The sequence below is a fragment of the Archocentrus centrarchus genome, chromosome 17 (assembly GCF_007364275.1).
Source record: "Archocentrus centrarchus isolate MPI-CPG fArcCen1 chromosome 17, fArcCen1, whole genome shotgun sequence".
Classification (NCBI taxonomy): Eukaryota; Metazoa; Chordata; class Actinopteri; order Cichliformes; family Cichlidae; genus Archocentrus; species Archocentrus centrarchus.
The window spans coordinates 30,337,254-30,353,434 of NC_044362.1; the positions used below are offsets into that span (position 1 = coordinate 30,337,254).

General features: G+C 39.4%; 2 protein-coding genes across 6 annotated transcripts in view; one reads left to right on the forward strand and one right to left on the reverse strand.

The window, feature by feature from the left end:
* Window positions 1-1,044: 1,044 nt before the first annotated feature.
* On the forward strand, window positions 1,045-13,566 carry pitrm1 (pitrilysin metallopeptidase 1). Its single transcript, XM_030752255.1, has 27 exons — window positions 1,045-1,348; window positions 2,490-2,595; window positions 2,827-2,933; window positions 3,035-3,186; window positions 3,547-3,661; window positions 4,798-4,894; window positions 5,865-6,025; window positions 6,145-6,271; window positions 6,452-6,540; window positions 6,714-6,842; window positions 7,010-7,123; window positions 7,658-7,754; window positions 8,032-8,166; window positions 8,466-8,604; window positions 8,747-8,863; window positions 8,951-9,080; window positions 9,586-9,706; window positions 9,972-10,048; window positions 10,141-10,306; window positions 10,441-10,541; window positions 10,649-10,769; window positions 10,864-10,914; window positions 11,092-11,204; window positions 11,395-11,520; window positions 12,451-12,596; window positions 12,982-13,084; window positions 13,274-13,566. Exons 1-27 carry the CDS (start codon window positions 1,302-1,304, stop codon window positions 13,365-13,367), a joined length of 3,081 nt encoding a protein of 1,026 aa, XP_030608115.1. The 5' UTR covers window positions 1,045-1,301; the 3' UTR covers window positions 13,368-13,566.
* A 1,091-nt stretch (window positions 13,567-14,657) lies between these two features.
* LOC115796048 (ATP-dependent 6-phosphofructokinase, platelet type) overlaps window positions 14,658-16,181 on the reverse strand; it is a 50,998-nt gene continuing 49,474 nt past the window's right edge. For all 5 annotated transcript variants that reach the window (XM_030752261.1, XM_030752256.1, XM_030752257.1 and 2 more), the window contains one exon: window positions 14,658-15,646. In XM_030752261.1, the coding sequence (XP_030608121.1) occupies window positions 15,490-15,646 (157 nt within the window). In that variant the 3' untranslated portion in view covers window positions 14,658-15,489. The remainder of the gene's footprint in view (window positions 15,647-16,181) is intronic.

Genomic DNA, 16,181 nt, shown 5'->3' on the forward strand with positions numbered 1-16,181 from the left:
ATTTTAGTACAGAACAGAGTTTTAAGGATGCTATAAGTGAACTGCACTTATAGAATGGGCTATAGTGAATTGGCAACTTTACAGTTCTTTTTCTTTTTTAACTTTGAAACTACTGGAGAAGAAATACTCTTTAATTTAGAAGAAATTTAAATTAACCTAAAGCAGATAGAGCATGGTGATGGAATATTTCTAATCCTACAGCCAGCTCAGACTTGGATTTAAGTGCAAAAAAACTCTCTGCATGTCAATGATCGAAAGGAATTTTAACACAGTTGTGGGGCACAACAGACTGTGAACTACTTGCAAAACTGTCAAGATGAATTTAAAGATAGTTAAATAAAAATAATAATAAATAAATAACTCAATCTGACTAATACCCTGTAATAAAGCAACTAAAATAAATCCTTAATTTGAACAGAGCTTATTTAGCCCTATTCATGTGCAAGCTTTAGTCCACAGTGAAACCACTTTGCAATTTCATGGCAAACATAACAGCAACATAGGCTTAAAACCTATTAATATATGCAAATACTGTATGAAATAAATATTGGGCCACACTGAAAATGCAGTCTGATAGCAAAATTGTGTAGTTTTACTTTTCATGAACGGTTATCTTTTTGAAACGAGCGGTGACTCTAGAAAAAAAAAAGTTAAATTGTAACAGAAAAGTGCTCGCAGAGAAGACGTCGGCTTTTGTCGAACTAATATGATCGCATGCTGACATCTGCTGGAAATGTTTTGGAATTGTATTACATATAAATTTATTATGGTTAAATCAATATAAGAGAGCGGAATCTGTAACCTTCTTTATATTAATGTTATTTGCAACCTGTATCAAAATTAACGTCCTAGTTTTTAGGTAATTTTCAGTGCCCTTGAAAAAACTCCAGTCACTGTTTAGTAACCTCGGAGACGTTACATTGGGTTACCAATCATATCTACTCTTCTTCGGACTTTGACCAATCACAAACAGGGACGCTCCGAGGTGAATGTTCGGCTCGCGGGTGGGAAAAAGTTGGTCGGCAACCGGTAACTGTAGATTTGTAGTGTGGTAGGATAGGTATAACCAGGCAGAAACCGGTTGTCAGATCTACGATGCGCGCAGGTGTCGCAGACATTTTTACGTCCACGTTCTCGTTCAACGTCAAAGGCAGCACTACACACGGCGTGTGAGGGGACACAGACTGCACGGGATGCTCAGTCAAAAATAATGAGAATTAGCCCACGGGAGTTTATGTAATTTTAAAAGCGGACACTTCGAGGATAAGTGGTGGTAGTTTAATTTAGCAGCTGACGGAATAATGTTTCGACAGACGAAGTCAGTGCTCCAGAAACTTCGATACGTCAGGTGAGTTTTTCCCCAAGCCCTTGTTGAAGCTAACCGTTAATTAGTTAAATTTATGTGTGTGTCCTGTCGGTTCTGCATGGTCACGACGGTGCTTACTTAGATACGTGATAAAATATTGTGACATAATAAAAACTAATGACTTAAACTGATGAAACAGCTGATGCAATGACTGGGAGGAACCCTTAGCTTCAGAGTTAGCGTTACTGTTTGTAATTGTAGCGATAGAATATTTCTCTGTAGCAGACGCGGTAAATGTTGAATGGTTAAATGGATGGATTTTTGGTGCTTAAAGTTTGGATGTAGAGAAACGTTTCCGGCCGGCTCTGTAACGGCTTCATATTAGCCGACACTGCTGTAGTAGCATTTCATGTCATTTTGATATCTGTTGTTATCTAATAGTGATTAGTAGTCATTCTGTTTTTGGTCCTAAATGTATGTCGTCTTTACTAGACTTCTTATCTGGTGCAAATGTCTTAAAAGAAATGTTGACTGCAGTGAAAAAAAAAAAAAAAAAAAAAAAAAAAAGTAGTTTTGTGCAAAAATCTTGAGTCACCTCCCATTTCTTTATTTTGTTTCCAAGGACCTTGTACTCGTTTCAAAGTGGTCTTGAGCAAACGTTCTCCGGGTTTTCTGAAGGTCATTCAGAGTTTTTCTTTGCTGCTGCTTTGATACTCTTTTTATTTATTTATTTTTTGTATTTTTTTTTCCTGTTTATTCCTTGTATCTCACCATTTTCAGAGAAATGTTGTTTTTATTTGTTTTATTAAGCCACTCGACACTGACCTATGAAAAGGCACCTAACGAGGAATTTTCTTAGTGTGTATAATGTGTCCTTATTATGTAGCTGTTTCTCTACATTTTTGAATGTTTTTTCTTTGTACACAAGTCTCTCTTCAAAGAGAGATCTTTCTCTCAATGAGACTACCTGTTTAAATAAAATATTTAATGACAATAATAATGAGGGCAGTTTTACTTTTATTGTGGTTTCAGCCAATAAACAAGATGCTGCACATTGATCTTTGATATACCTGGTTGCTTATAGCCTGTATGAGAGTCTCCTCCTGTGAAGTTGGACTGAAATTTACCCTCCTCTTGAAGATACCTGCTGAACTTTTCACTCCTTTTTTTTCTTTTCTGTAAGTTTTAATGGACAGCAGCACACATGGAGGGTGAAAAGCACTTCAGCAGGAGAGCGGGCCCTTCAGTACCAGCCAGGGCAGAAGATCCACGGCTTTACAGTCAAAGAGGTAGGAACCCTTTAAATTATTATTAACAGTCTGTTAGGTTATGTGGGATCAGCTTGTAATATATTATAAGATGTATTTTTTTAAAACATGGAACTTTTCTCTACAGGTAGCCATTTATGGTTAAGATGTAAAGACAAATTGTGAAGTCTCTTTTCATCATTGATTGTCTTGGAAGATTTGATCCATCATGAACGGTTTGTCATCAAAGCTGCTAATTCTGTTTCTCCCCAGGTTGTAGCCGTCCCTGACTTATTCCTCACAGCAGTGAAGTTGACACATGATAAAACTGGAGCTCAGTATCTCCATGCAGCGCGGGACGACTCCAACAACCTCTTTAGGTCGGCATTGTGGCTTTTTTTCGTTGTTTGTTTAGGGGATTTTCCCCACAAGTCACAGCAAAACTATATACAAAAATAGTTAAACTCTCTCTTTGGTTTAGTGTCCAGTTCAGGACGACCCCCATGGACAGCACAGGGGTTCCACACATCCTGGAGCATACAGTGCTGTGTGGATCTGAGAGGTACCCCTGCAGAGACCCCTTCTTCAAGATGCTCAACAGGTCCCTGTCCACTTTCATGAATGCATTCACAGGTACAGAAACATAACTTGGAGTTACTAAGTGACGTTTAAGTCCACGAGTGAAAATTTGTGAAAGTGTGTTCACAACTTTTCACTCACGTAATTTTATGCTTCTCTTTACAAGCCCGAATGTACACAGTAAGTTGTTTATATTCAGACTTTTATATTTGTTGTATTGTTTAAAGTAATAAAAATGAGTTTTTCCTTGTTCCAAATAAAGTGCATTCTCAGGACTGCATGCTATGTAGTTATTTAAATACAATTACAACATTATTTTACAATTCAGTTAGAGAGAAAAATAAAGGAAATTCCAAATGATTTTTGGTTATTTCTCACATGTCTGACGAGGGTTTTTTCATTTTTCATAAACAGCCAGTGATTACACCATGTATCCATTCTCAACCCAAAATGGGAAGGACTTCCAGAATCTTCTGTCAGTTTATCTGGATGCAGTTTTTTTCCCTTGTTTACGAGAGCAGGATTTCTGGTGAGTTTAATTCACTGCTTTTATGCACGCAACTGCAAATTAAGTTCTTACAGTAAAAAAACAGACATGAGGTAGTGATTCTGGATTATTGTGGTACGTTTTAATGATGGAAATTAAAGTTTGTGTGTCAGATCTGATCTCATATTGATTAATAAAAGATATTTGAGGAGTATAGTACAAAGTGAGATTAGTGGCTTAGCGAGCTATGTTGAGCTTAAAGTCAGAGTTTCCTGTGTCCTGAAAGCAGCTCGCTTTTTACTTGTCTAAATCAGCGTGGTAATTCATGCAGAATGCAGAACCTAGCCAGGAGCGGGTTATGTTCCAAGTTTCAGTTTAAAATCATCTGGAAGCACCACATTTTCTTTCATTTGCAACTTGTTTTAAGTGTGATATAGATCATCTGCTGGGGGAATGTGTTGCATATGTGCAATTTGTTAAGCCATACTTTACTAACATCACTGAATGAAGCGTAAACTGTGTGTCGCATTGTTACAGGAATGTCCATGCATTAATTTGGCCATGCACAAAATGTATCAACATTGTTGTTTCCTTTACGCTGCTGGAACTGCAGCTACTAGAAGAACACACACTGAGAATACCTGTCCAATCAATACAAATCATTTCACTTTGGTCTGATGACAAACTAAAGTGATTTTCTTGTCCTTTCAGAGCGCTAATGTGTATCTGTCGCCTTAGAAATAACAGCAGTACAAGCGCATTCAGTGTTAAAATGATTCACCTGAATTAAAATGCTTTTTTTAGCCACTCTGTGTATTAAATTTCCTGCAGAATTAATCTTCTTTTATTTGCAATAATGTTGCATTTTACTGTTATTTTTTTTAATGTTCTTTATAGATTTTTAATCACCATTTTATCGTCTTCTGATAATGTCTCTGATTGGAGTTAGTGGCGCTCATTGGGGTCATTTTGTGTAGCAGGAGAGTCATATGACCCATGAAACACTCATTTTTTTTATGTGAGCGCGCACAGAGTTTGAAACAGAAAGCTCAGCTTAAAAGGTAAAGTTCATAACCACCTTCATAATTCTTGTTATCTCCGAGTAGGGTTTTAGGGCACTTGTTGAGCCAGCTGAGAAAGCCTGGCTCTGATCTCACTGTCTGTGGTTTGTTTTCCAGGCAGGAAGGCTGGAGGCTGGAGAATGAAAACCCCACAGATCCCAACTCCCCTCTAGTGTTTAAAGGAGTGGTGTTCAATGAAATGAAGGGTGCTTTTGTAAGTTAACAGCCGTAAACCTTCCAGATGAATGGGCTATAATATTTTCATAAATGCATCAGTTTCCCCAACAATCAGGTGCTTCTCTGTTACAAACTTTCCATCAAACGCAGGGCAAACGACCCTTTTGTGTTTTTCATACAACAGAGAATCGTATTCCTGATGCAGCTGATAAATGTGTCTGGAACAGAGTTTAAAAATTGAGGCTACCACAGGAGAGACAGAGACTGCAGCAGGAAAAGTTGCAGGCAGTGTTTGAGGGAGGTACGATCTGAGTTACAGCTGGAACAGGAGACACCAGAAGAATTAAGTTGAGAGGTTGAAAGTGAGGGTACTGTGTAAAATCCTACACTATACATTATTTTGTTACATAAAATAATTACTTGGAGAGAAGCAGCCGAATGCCTCTTAGATTTTTCTCTCAGTGTCCGGCCAGGTGGATGTGTTTGCCGAGACAGTGGAGCCAGCAGTCTAAACATTTGAAGACAAAACGATGCTCTTCATACAGTTTTTGCCAGATGTTTTTGTTAGTTTTTTAATTAAAAAAAAAAAAAAAAACATTCATAAAGGTTTTAGTGGTTCAAAAAAACTTTGGTGATTAAGCTGAGATGGTAGGCTTTATATTTTCAACTGCTTGAGGCAGTTCATTATCACAGAAGCCTCAAAGGTTGCATTACATTAAAAACGCAGGATTATTAGATTACATTTGAATTTCTGCTAAAAAGTGTTTAATTTATCCACCAAAAATATTGCACTGGCCATCACATTAACACTGTAAATAAATAGTATTTAACCTTGATCTGATAAGGTGAGTGATGACAAGAGTGAGTGAAGACGGGGCTGCACTGCTGTGTGTGTACACAAGTGGCTGCTCTAAGCAAGATTGAGGCTTTTTCATGTGTAAAAACATAAAATATTTGTAATTAAATATTTAGTTTATAATCATTTGGGTGTGTGTTTATACTTACAGTCAGACAACGAGCGACTGTACGCTCAGCACCTTCAGAACAAACTGTATCCAGATCATACCTACTCTGTGGTGTCAGGAGGAGAACCTCTGGCCATCCCTGACCTCACCTGGGAGCAGCTTAAACAATTCCACGCCACACACTACCATCCCAGCAACGCGAGGTAAAGAGGCTTGAGGTTAAAGTGTGTTTTGTAATATAAATATGAACTGGGAACTCTAGAATATCTTGCATGATAAACAAATGAGATTTTCATGTTTTAAACTGTGTTCTTTCATGTAGGTTCTTCACTTATGGCGATTTGCCTTTAGAGCCTCATCTGAAGCAGATTGAAGAAGAAGCGCTGTCCAGGTTTGAGCACATTGACCCCAAAACTGAAGTCCCTTCTCAGCCACGCTGGAGCAGTCCTGTAAGTTCACAGTATTGGTGTCTCCACTGCAGTGTGTGGGAGTGGAGTCTACTTACACATGATAATTTCTCCTGGAATAAACAAAGTTTTGGTTCTTTTACAATTTTTAAGAATGCTTTCAATTTCTACAAAAGTAAGTTGAATATTTTGGATTGACTGTGACACCCCCCACCCCCCCAGAAAGCAGACCATGTGACCTGCAGCCCTGATCCTCTGGCTCCAGATCCAAACAAGCAGAACACCGTGTGTGTGAGCTATCTGCTGGGAGAGTAAGATCACATCAGTTATTTCCTGCTGTGTCTTGCAGAAATATCTGTTAATCATTTTGTATTTATGAACCCCACATACTTCTTCCTCTGTATTGGTCTTTTTTTTTTTTTAAACCGTTCTTTTAATCCTGCCTTGTTGCTTTGTTTTTCTTTAATCTTGTTTCTCTGTTTAGCATCACCGATACGTTTGAAGGATTCACACTCAGTCTGCTGTCTTCTCTCATGATCTCTGGACCAAACTCTCCCTTCTACAAATCTCTTATCGAACCCAAAATAGGAACTGACTTCTCTTCTGTTGTTGGGTGTGTATGCAGGCTTTAAAATAGCCACATCAAATCTTTAATTTTACCAGTTTAGCTGGAAGTTTTGCAGACCCTTTACTTGCTTATTCTGCTCATATGGAATCGAACAAATCATCCATAACCTGCATGTATTTGTGGAGTATTGATCCAAATGTTGTGTCCCACAGATATGATGGCAGCACTAAAGAGGCATCGTTCAGTATTGGGCTGCAGGGAGTTGCTGAGGAGGATGTGGAGAGGGTGAAACAGATCATCAGCCAAACCATCGACAGAGTTATAAAGTAAGTCCCACGATCACCGTCTGTCATTCAAGTTTGTTCTCTCATCTGACTTCCTCTCTTTGGCTTCACAAACCAGAGTCAGCTGTTATCTTACACTGCATGCAGCAGATTTTTAAAAAGTAGCTAAAAAGCAGCGTAGGTGTAGAAAAGAAAAAATTGTATGCTGGCAAGCCTGTCAATCAGGCACAATAAAAGTCTTTTTTTTTTTTTTTTTTTAAAGCATGCTCACTAATAGTTTAATCATTTAGTTCCATTATTGAGCAGTGGGAGTAGGCACATTTAGCCTATGAAGATGCCAAATTTGTGTAATCAGTCATTTTTTCCTCACAAGCTATAATGTACAAAAATATGACACAGACTGTCTGGAAACAGACAATATTTCTGTAACATTTACACCTCGGGACAAAATACAGCAAGATCTTTACTGCAGGTTTTGCAGCATATCTGCGCATATGATTTTAAAAAATGTTGAATAAGTCAGCAAGAAAAAAGGAAAAAGCTGCAAATGATTTTCACACTTGTCATTTAACAAAGGAATGGCTTTGAGGACAAAAGAATTGAGGCTCTCCTCCACAAGATTGAGATCCAGATGAAACACCAGTCCGCAAACTTCGGCCTGTCTCTGGCCTCGGTGAGTTTACTGCCGTTTATCTGTGACCTTCATTTACAAGGGCACAGTTAGTTGTAAAAACATACCACCTGCGTCCATGTAGGTGGTGTGTTTGTAACACTAAGGTTATTAGGCTGTGTCTTTTTTGGATGAAATCTCATATTTAATGTTTTTTAATTTGTTTAGTATTTGTGCAAATCAAGGATGTAAATTTGTCTGTTTATAGTTTGATTTGTGTCATTTAAAATGAATTGTTTGTAAAAAGGTATAAATAATCTTACTAATCTTGTGATTTTAGTATATAGCTTCATCGTGGAACCATGATGGGGACCCAGTAGAGCTGCTGCGAATCAGCGACAGTGTTACCAAGTTCAGACAAGCCCTGAAGGAAAGTCCCTGCTTTCTCCAGGACAAAGTCAAACAATACTTTAAGGTATGGTTTGATTTTGTTTTTTTTTTTTTCTTTTCGTGTCTTGGTTGGAGTTACAGGGCTTTACCATTTTAACATTGTTGGGAAGATAAAATATACAATTACAAGCTGAGACTGTAATAAATTAGATTTTTTTTTTTCCATAGTTAAGTACAGTTTAAGTTTATTTCTCAAAAATGCAAAACATAAACCCTTTTAAAAGGACAGTGCAGAGCAGGTACCTGCTGACAAAGGATCCGCCTCAGGTCCTTTTTGATTAATTTTGTGGTATAATGCTAAATTGTTATTACCTGACCGTTTAGGAGAACACGCACCGGCTGACTCTGTCAATGAGCCCCGAGGAGTCGTACCTGGAGAAACAGGCCAAAGCTGAGGAGGAGAAGCTCGAGAAAAAGATCCAGGTGCTTTCTGACAGCGACAGAAAGCAGATATATGAGAAAGGTAGAAACATGTGAACACTGATCACTCTTTAGTTTAATGTGTTAAACTGAACATTACTGAATTGAACCAGTTCATTATAAGACAGGTCTGCATGCAGTTGGTGTTACTGTAATGTGTTCCCCACCTTCCCCTTCTTGGAAAGGTCTGGAGCTGCTGGATGCTCAGAGTAAAACCCAGGATGCTTCCTGTCTGCCAGCGCTCAAAGTTTCCGACATCGAGCCAACAATACCTGTCACTCCTGTTCAAATCAGCACCGCAGGTGTGGCTCTACGCTATTTTACAAAGAGCATGTGATGAAAGCTGTGGTCTCCTAATGTCTCATAGAGCACTTTCCTACTCTTCATAGGAGGTGTTCCAGTCCAGTACTGTGAGCAGCCCACCAATGGTTTGGTGTACTTCAGAGCTGTGTGTAATCTCAACACGCTTCCCGAGGACCTCAGAATTTTTGTCCCGCTCTTCTGCAGTGTTATTACCAAGTGAGTCACCTGTACTGATTAATACTGAAGCTGATACATATGTTGTAGTTTCTAATAATCAGCGTTAGCAGAAGAGTTAAACTGAAGGAGCTTAGAAGCAGAGCCCTGAGGAACTCCTCATATAATTGTTATATTCCCAGACATTTCCAACCAAGACAAAATTCTTCCCATTGTTCAAATGGGATTCAAACCAGTTTAGCACCAAGCTAGTAATTCCTTCTGAATTTTCTGGTCTGACTATTAATATTTGGTGTTGACTGTGTTGAATGCAGCACAGGTGACTGTCATTCGGGACATTAAGGACCATGTTTATGCTGTGGTGTAATCACATTGGAATTTTTTTTTTTTTTAAAAAAGGTTAGGCTGTCAAAAAAAAATGGCCTTTTCAACTATCTAAGATTTTTACATTTAAATCAGACTGTGAGACAGTGCTAACTGTATTGCAAAAAGGGATTTCGATGGAGTATTAGATTTTTCTTATGCCTGTGTTTGTCTGTTTAATTAGGATGGGCTGTGGAGCTCTGGACTACAGGCAGCAGGCCCAGCAGATGGAGCTGAGGACAGGGGGCATGTCTGTTTCCACTCTGGTCATCCCTGACTCCAACGAGCTAAATGCATATGAGCAGGTCGGTGCCAGCTGAATGTCTTTTAAGCCACCTTTCTGTCTGTGATCATTTCTGTGTGCAGAGAAATGCAAAACTGAAAATAGTAATGCTGTGATGGTAAACAGTTCAGGTTCCTTGTTTTTTTGCACAGTGGAATGAGCTGAAACTAGCAAAATAATTCATGAAGGGTACAACCAAAAAAATTCTCTCTAAAGAAACTTTAATGAGCTGTTAAAGTGCATTCTTGTCATTGTGTCCATAACTGTCTCTCTGTCTTCTGTTTCAGGGTATCGTCTTGTCCTCCTCCTGCCTGGAAAGGAATGTTCCTCACATGTTTCAGCTGTGGAGCGACATATTCAACAAGTAAATCCTTGCAACAGTTTATATGTCCTGCAGCTCGAGACACTTACAGTTGCAAATGTCACTCAGCTAACTGGTCTCATTTTGTCATTTAGTCCTCACTTTGATGACGAGGAGCGGCTGAGAGTGCTGGTGATGCAGTCAGCGCAGGAGTTGGCCAATGGCATCTCTTATTCAGGCCACTTGTATGCCATGACTCGGGCAGGCCGTCACCTCACTCCAGCGGGAGACCTCCAGGAAACCTTTGGTGGGATGGATCAGGTATCTTTGTACATTTTAGTAAAGGCTTCACCTTTGAAAGGGCGATGTCCATAAATCTGCTTTCTTTGTGACTCTGCATGTTTAAATGTAAATTATTAAATATTAAAACATTTAAATGTAAAAAAAAAAAACAGGTTACGTTTATGAAGAGAACAGCTGAAATGGCAGACCTCAGCCAAATCCTCCGAACGTTACCCAGGATCAAAATACACCTTTTCAACCCAGACAACATGAGGTGGGTCCATATTGCACCTGCTGTAGGTAGACTTTATCATCATTTCACTGTAAATAGGATTTACAGACTGGGTATCAGGCACTTAACATTTTAATGTGTCCAAACAGGTGTGCAATCAACTCAACTCCACAACAAATATCTGACGCTGCAGCACACTTGGAGGGTTTTATAAAGGACGTGGCTAAAAAGCGGAAGGAACGCAAACCTGTCAGACCAAATATTATTGAGGTGAGGTTGTATAAGGAACATAAACCTGTCTAAATGAATGAATTCCTTGTTAACCCATTGATCAAATTAAAAAAAGTCTTTGTGTTCATTGCAGAAGCCGTTAAACCCTCTGGATGACACTGGTCCACGTAGAAAACTAATATCAGTAAGTTCAGTAGTTACATTTTTTCTCCCCCCCATTTCTTAATCCACTGATCATTTTTGTTACACTTTGCATCTCTGTGTCACTGTCATGTATATTTATGTATAGTCTTGTTTTGATTAACAATAAGTAAACGTTTTTTTTTTTAATTAAAATTAAATTTGTTTTTACACTTTGCAGGAGCCAAGTTTCCATCCGTGTCCAATGAAGACTTTCTTTCAGCTGCCTTTCCCTGTCAACTTTGTCAGTGAGAGTATTCGTGCAGTGCCCTTCTCCCACAAGGATTATGCCAGGTAACTCCATCTTTACATTCTGCTAGTACTGGGATAATTATTGTAACAATTTGGGGTGTCTTTAGTGTGTGCTTTTTTTTTTTTTTTTTTTTCCACTGCAAATTTGATTTTCTTTTTCTTTTTTCTTAGTTAAGCTTTCAAAGTACTAACTGTCCACATTTTCAGTCCAATAATCCATTTTCTTTGTTAGTTTGTGCATCTTAGCCAGAATGATGACTGCAAAATTTCTCCATGGAGAGATCCGTGAGAAAGGCGGAGCTTATGGAGGTGGAGCCAAGATGGGAGGAGGAGGTCTTTTCACCTTTTACTCTTACAGGTGCGTAGAAGTTCAGTATAAAGGTTTAACCTTTGTCATTGTTACATTTATGCAGTTTTTCTCATTTGACATGCTATGGTGACCTTGTGGTTAAGGCAGGAAACGTCTTTGGGTAAACTTAAGTCAAAACCATTTGTGACAGTCTACTTGTCAATCATAAAACAATTTAAATGCCCCCCCCAAAAATGCTCCACCTCTACCTGACAGGATTGGAAGCTTCAGGATTTGGATTTTGCATTTTAAGTGGGACTGCAATAATTAGTTAATGAATTGATTCCAAGGAAAGTGCTGTTTGCCAGGAGCAATTTTGTCAGTTCTGCTGATTCTGCTACTGTTAGCATGTAACCCAGTACAACCTGCCGCATGGAGGGGTGGTCAGCATCTAAACTGACACCCCCACCAGTGTAATGCTAATGAGGAGGGGTGGCATGTCAGCAGGATTAAAAACAAGACCTGTCAAAAGGGCAGGTGAGCTTTTTAACAAAGAACTCTTTCCTGATACGGAATATGAGGTTAACCAGCTGTGATTCTTTTGGTGTATAATGTATGCTCAGTTTTTTGGGACCTGATGGCCAAACTGGTAGGATGGAGAGACCATCGAGGGTCCAGCGCAGTCCACCCTTGCACATGATAACATGTGCAGGCAGGTTTTGCAGCAATTGGTGTGTCTGAGCCATCAGAGGGCCCGTGACTGCACATGAGACTGATGAGATGCTGCTGCTTAAAATGCTTGACAACCAAACCAACTGACATTTTCTCAGTCAAAATACGTAATTTTCAGATTCACCTTGGAGAAACTGTGATATGAAATTGTGACTGTGAAATGGATAAATGGACAGACAGTTCAGGCCCTAAAACAGTACATAAAGCAAATTCTAAGAATTAGAATTTCAGTGTCGTTGACCTGCGTGTTTCTCTTCTGTGCCAAAGGGATCCAAACTCAGTGCAGACGTTATCTGCTTTTTGTAACGGTATCGACTGGGCGAAGTCAGGAAAGTTCACCCAGCAAGACATCGACGAAGCCAAGCTGTCAGTCTTCTCGGCTGTGGACTCACCTGTGGCCCCTGCAGACAAAGGTGAGCCGCCATCTGAGTGATGAGGGGTTTGATGAAAGCAGCTGCCTGGATCAGTTCACGTCAAACCTTTAACCTTTACCAGTCCTGAAATGGATGAATTGAGAATAAATCTAGTAAATGGTTTCATAATAGAGTAATGTTTGTATTTTTGGAAGTCCTGAATTCAAATTTGGTCTTTCTGTACAGAACCTTGCATTCAGACTCTCATCCCCAATGTAGTACCCATACTAACTACTCCTTAAATATTTTTGCACCATTTTTGACATGAAGTAGTAATCTGCAGTTCATAGAGCATTTATAGAGCAAATGAGTCTTTTAGCTGAAACTGTCATTTGGGCATTCTTTGTGTTCTGATTTAAAGCTTGTGACTGTGTGTTTGGTGCAGGCATGGGTCAGTTCCTCAGTGGGGTCACAGACGAGATGAAGCAGGGTCACAGACAAAGACTCTTCGCTGTTGACCATAAAAATCTGGTGGATGTGGCTGAAAGGTAAAACTGGAAACTGTAATTAATCTGTGGAATTAAAGAGCTGATAATGCTGTTAGTATAACATCAACTATAACTCTGTAATTGTTGGAACACTGTAGGAAAATTTCTTTGCTGTATCAGTGACGTTAACGAATCAGTTAATTATCTTTGGCCAAAGCCTTAAATAATTGTTCTTGGTGTTTTCTGCAGGTACCTCAGTGCTGGTCAGAAGACATGTGGTGTTGTCATCCTGGGCCCAGAGAACGAGACTATTAAAAAAGATCCTTCTTGGATTATAAAATAGTACTGTCAGATATTTTTTAAAACTGGAAATCCAAAGAGCAGTGTTAGAAATGTTTTGAATGGTGGCAAAGTGGAACCGCACAAGACAACAAGGAACAAAGTGACCTGATCCAGTGTCTGTCATCTGAAATACTTGGATGACTCTCTTCATATTCATATTCATTATGTACATATTAGAATTAAATGCTGCATTATCACATTGGAATACAAAATCTGCGTGAGCACGTTATTTTGTGATGAGTCTGAGGCTGTTTGTTCCTGAAGCGTTTTCCCCAAATAATTTGCCACTTCTGTCCAGGGTTAGGGTTAGACATCGCCATCTTTCTGCAGAATTAATGGTACAGACCTGCAAACTTCATGTGGTCTTCAGATTAGAGTTTCATGGGATGGGTTTCCCTGGCCGAGCAGCTGCATCCAAGAAAGATCTTGACCTTGACCGGCCTGCACAGAGTCCCGACCTCAACCCGATAGAACACCTTTGTGATGAGTTAACTGTGAGCCAGATCTTCTTGACTAACATCAGTGTCTGACCTCACAAATGTGCTTCCAAAAGAATGGTCAAAAATTCCCATGAACACTCCTAAACCTGCCTGGACTCAAATACAAAGGTAGCTTCAGTGTTACCAGCAGTGTTTCTTTCCAGAATCAGTACCTCTTGTTCTGGATGATTTACTGTTGTTACAGAAACTGTTGCATCTGATGAGTTAAACCAAAGTCCTGGAAGAAAGTCTTACTGCTCTCCTTTACCAAGGTGGCTGCAGAAATTTTGAAGCCCCTGTCTAAATGAATGGACAGAAGTTAAGTTTCACAACATTATGGTTTAATTTATGACTCAATCCAAAGCACAGAGCTGATCAACATCTCTGTCTCCTCGTAAATGACAAATTCACAGTATGGATACAACAAGCCAAGAAAAACTATAAGTGCATATATGTTTACTACAGTAATGAGTAGATGGGACTGTTCCACAAAGCTGAAACATGACCCTCTACTGTGTGCGTATGTCAGTGCCAAAAGACAATTTCCCAGTTTGGCTGTGATTGGCTTTGAGAGTAGGAGAACTGCCATCTTTGCCACTGTGGAATTCTTCCTACTAATCAGGATTCTTTGAGTGTCAGGTCTCTCATGTCTCTGGTTAAACTCGTAACACAGGTCTGGACTAACGGGCAATTTTTGTTTCACTGTACACATGGTTAGGCACCACTGGAGGCACTGAGAAAATGCATAGAATTAACTATTTAAAAGGAAGTCTGTATTAACCAAAAAGAAGAATAACACAAGGAAATTCTCATGGTTTCCACACAATAAATGCTTTATTACTCTGTGAAAGAACACATCACGCTGCCGACACATAAATGTTGTGTAGTCTCCGCTTCACTGTTGAGCTACAGCAACAGCCATTTGGACCCTACTCACAAATAATCACTACAAGATGCCAGACACAAAGCCCAGGGTGGATACAAAGACCAAAGGCAACAACACAAAACACGTATAATTAGCAGGTGACAGGACACACAACCAGCTCGTTCTAAAGCGAGAGAAACATCCTGTAAATTCCTTCAAGTTTTCAGCATTTTACAATCAGCCTGGCCGACACTTTGAGGTGTGACACAGAAAGCATGTGATCCTATATATTCTCTCTTAATAAGCAGCTTTAGGGGATCTTATTAAATATGGGGCTCAAAGTGCAGTACAAAGTAAAGGTGACAAAAGCTGGATTTCAGCCAAGCTGTGTTTACACAACACAAAATTCGCTCAGCTGGGTAATAAAATTAGATTTAGCTACTCTTTTTGGGAAAAAATCTAAATACTTATACAGTACATAATGAAGACAGTTTCATATATAATGTCTGTATGTTCATAATACCTTTAGGGATCTAGAAAATAAAATAGTAGTGCTGTGGGAAGTTCATACTAACTAAAATCTCAAATGCCATGACCCGAAATATAGAATCCCCTCTGAAAAGTGCTGTGACCACTCAATAGATCTTTTTAAAATAACCTATCTTTTATAATCTACCTTAATATATTTGCAGTCAGCAGCTGACCCGTGAGTGCCGTCACTGTTTGTGAAGCTGTCGTCCTGTTGGAGTGAACCTGCCTGCTTGTGGGAGTGAGGCAGGTCAGATGGCCGTCGAGGTGTTGCTGTCTTTGGGTCGGATCCGTGACACGTGTTCCAGCTGGCCGGAGTCAGACACGTCATAGCTCGTCTTGTACTTGGCCAGGATTTTCATTAGAGGGCGGAGCTTCAGCCACCACTGCTCCTTAGGGATTCTGTGGCTGAAAGTAGAGATGCAAGAATCCAGTAACAGTGTGAGGAATCTTGGAGTCATTTTTGACCAGCATATGTCCTTCAATGCACATATTAAACAATTTTTTTTTTTTTTTTTTTGCATTTGTGCAATATTTCTAAAATTACAAACAGCCTGTCTCAGCCTGTGTGATGCTGAAAAACTAATTTATTATTTCTAGGCTGGACTATTGTAATTCATTATTATCAGGCTGTCCTAAAAGCTCCCTGAAAAGCCTTCAGCTGATCCAAAATGCTGCAGCTAGAGTACTGACAGGGACTAGAAAGAGAGAGCAGATTTCTCCCATATTGGCTTCTCTTCATTGGCTCCCTGTTAAACCTAGAATAGAATTTAAAATCCTTCTCCTCACATACAAGGTCTTGAATAATCAGGCCCCATCTTATCTCAAAGACCTCAGAGTACCGTATCACCCCAATAGAGCACTTTGCTCTCAGACTGCTGGTTTACTGGTGGTTGTGTTTGTTCTGATTTGGTGCTATATAAATAAAATTGAATCGAAGGGT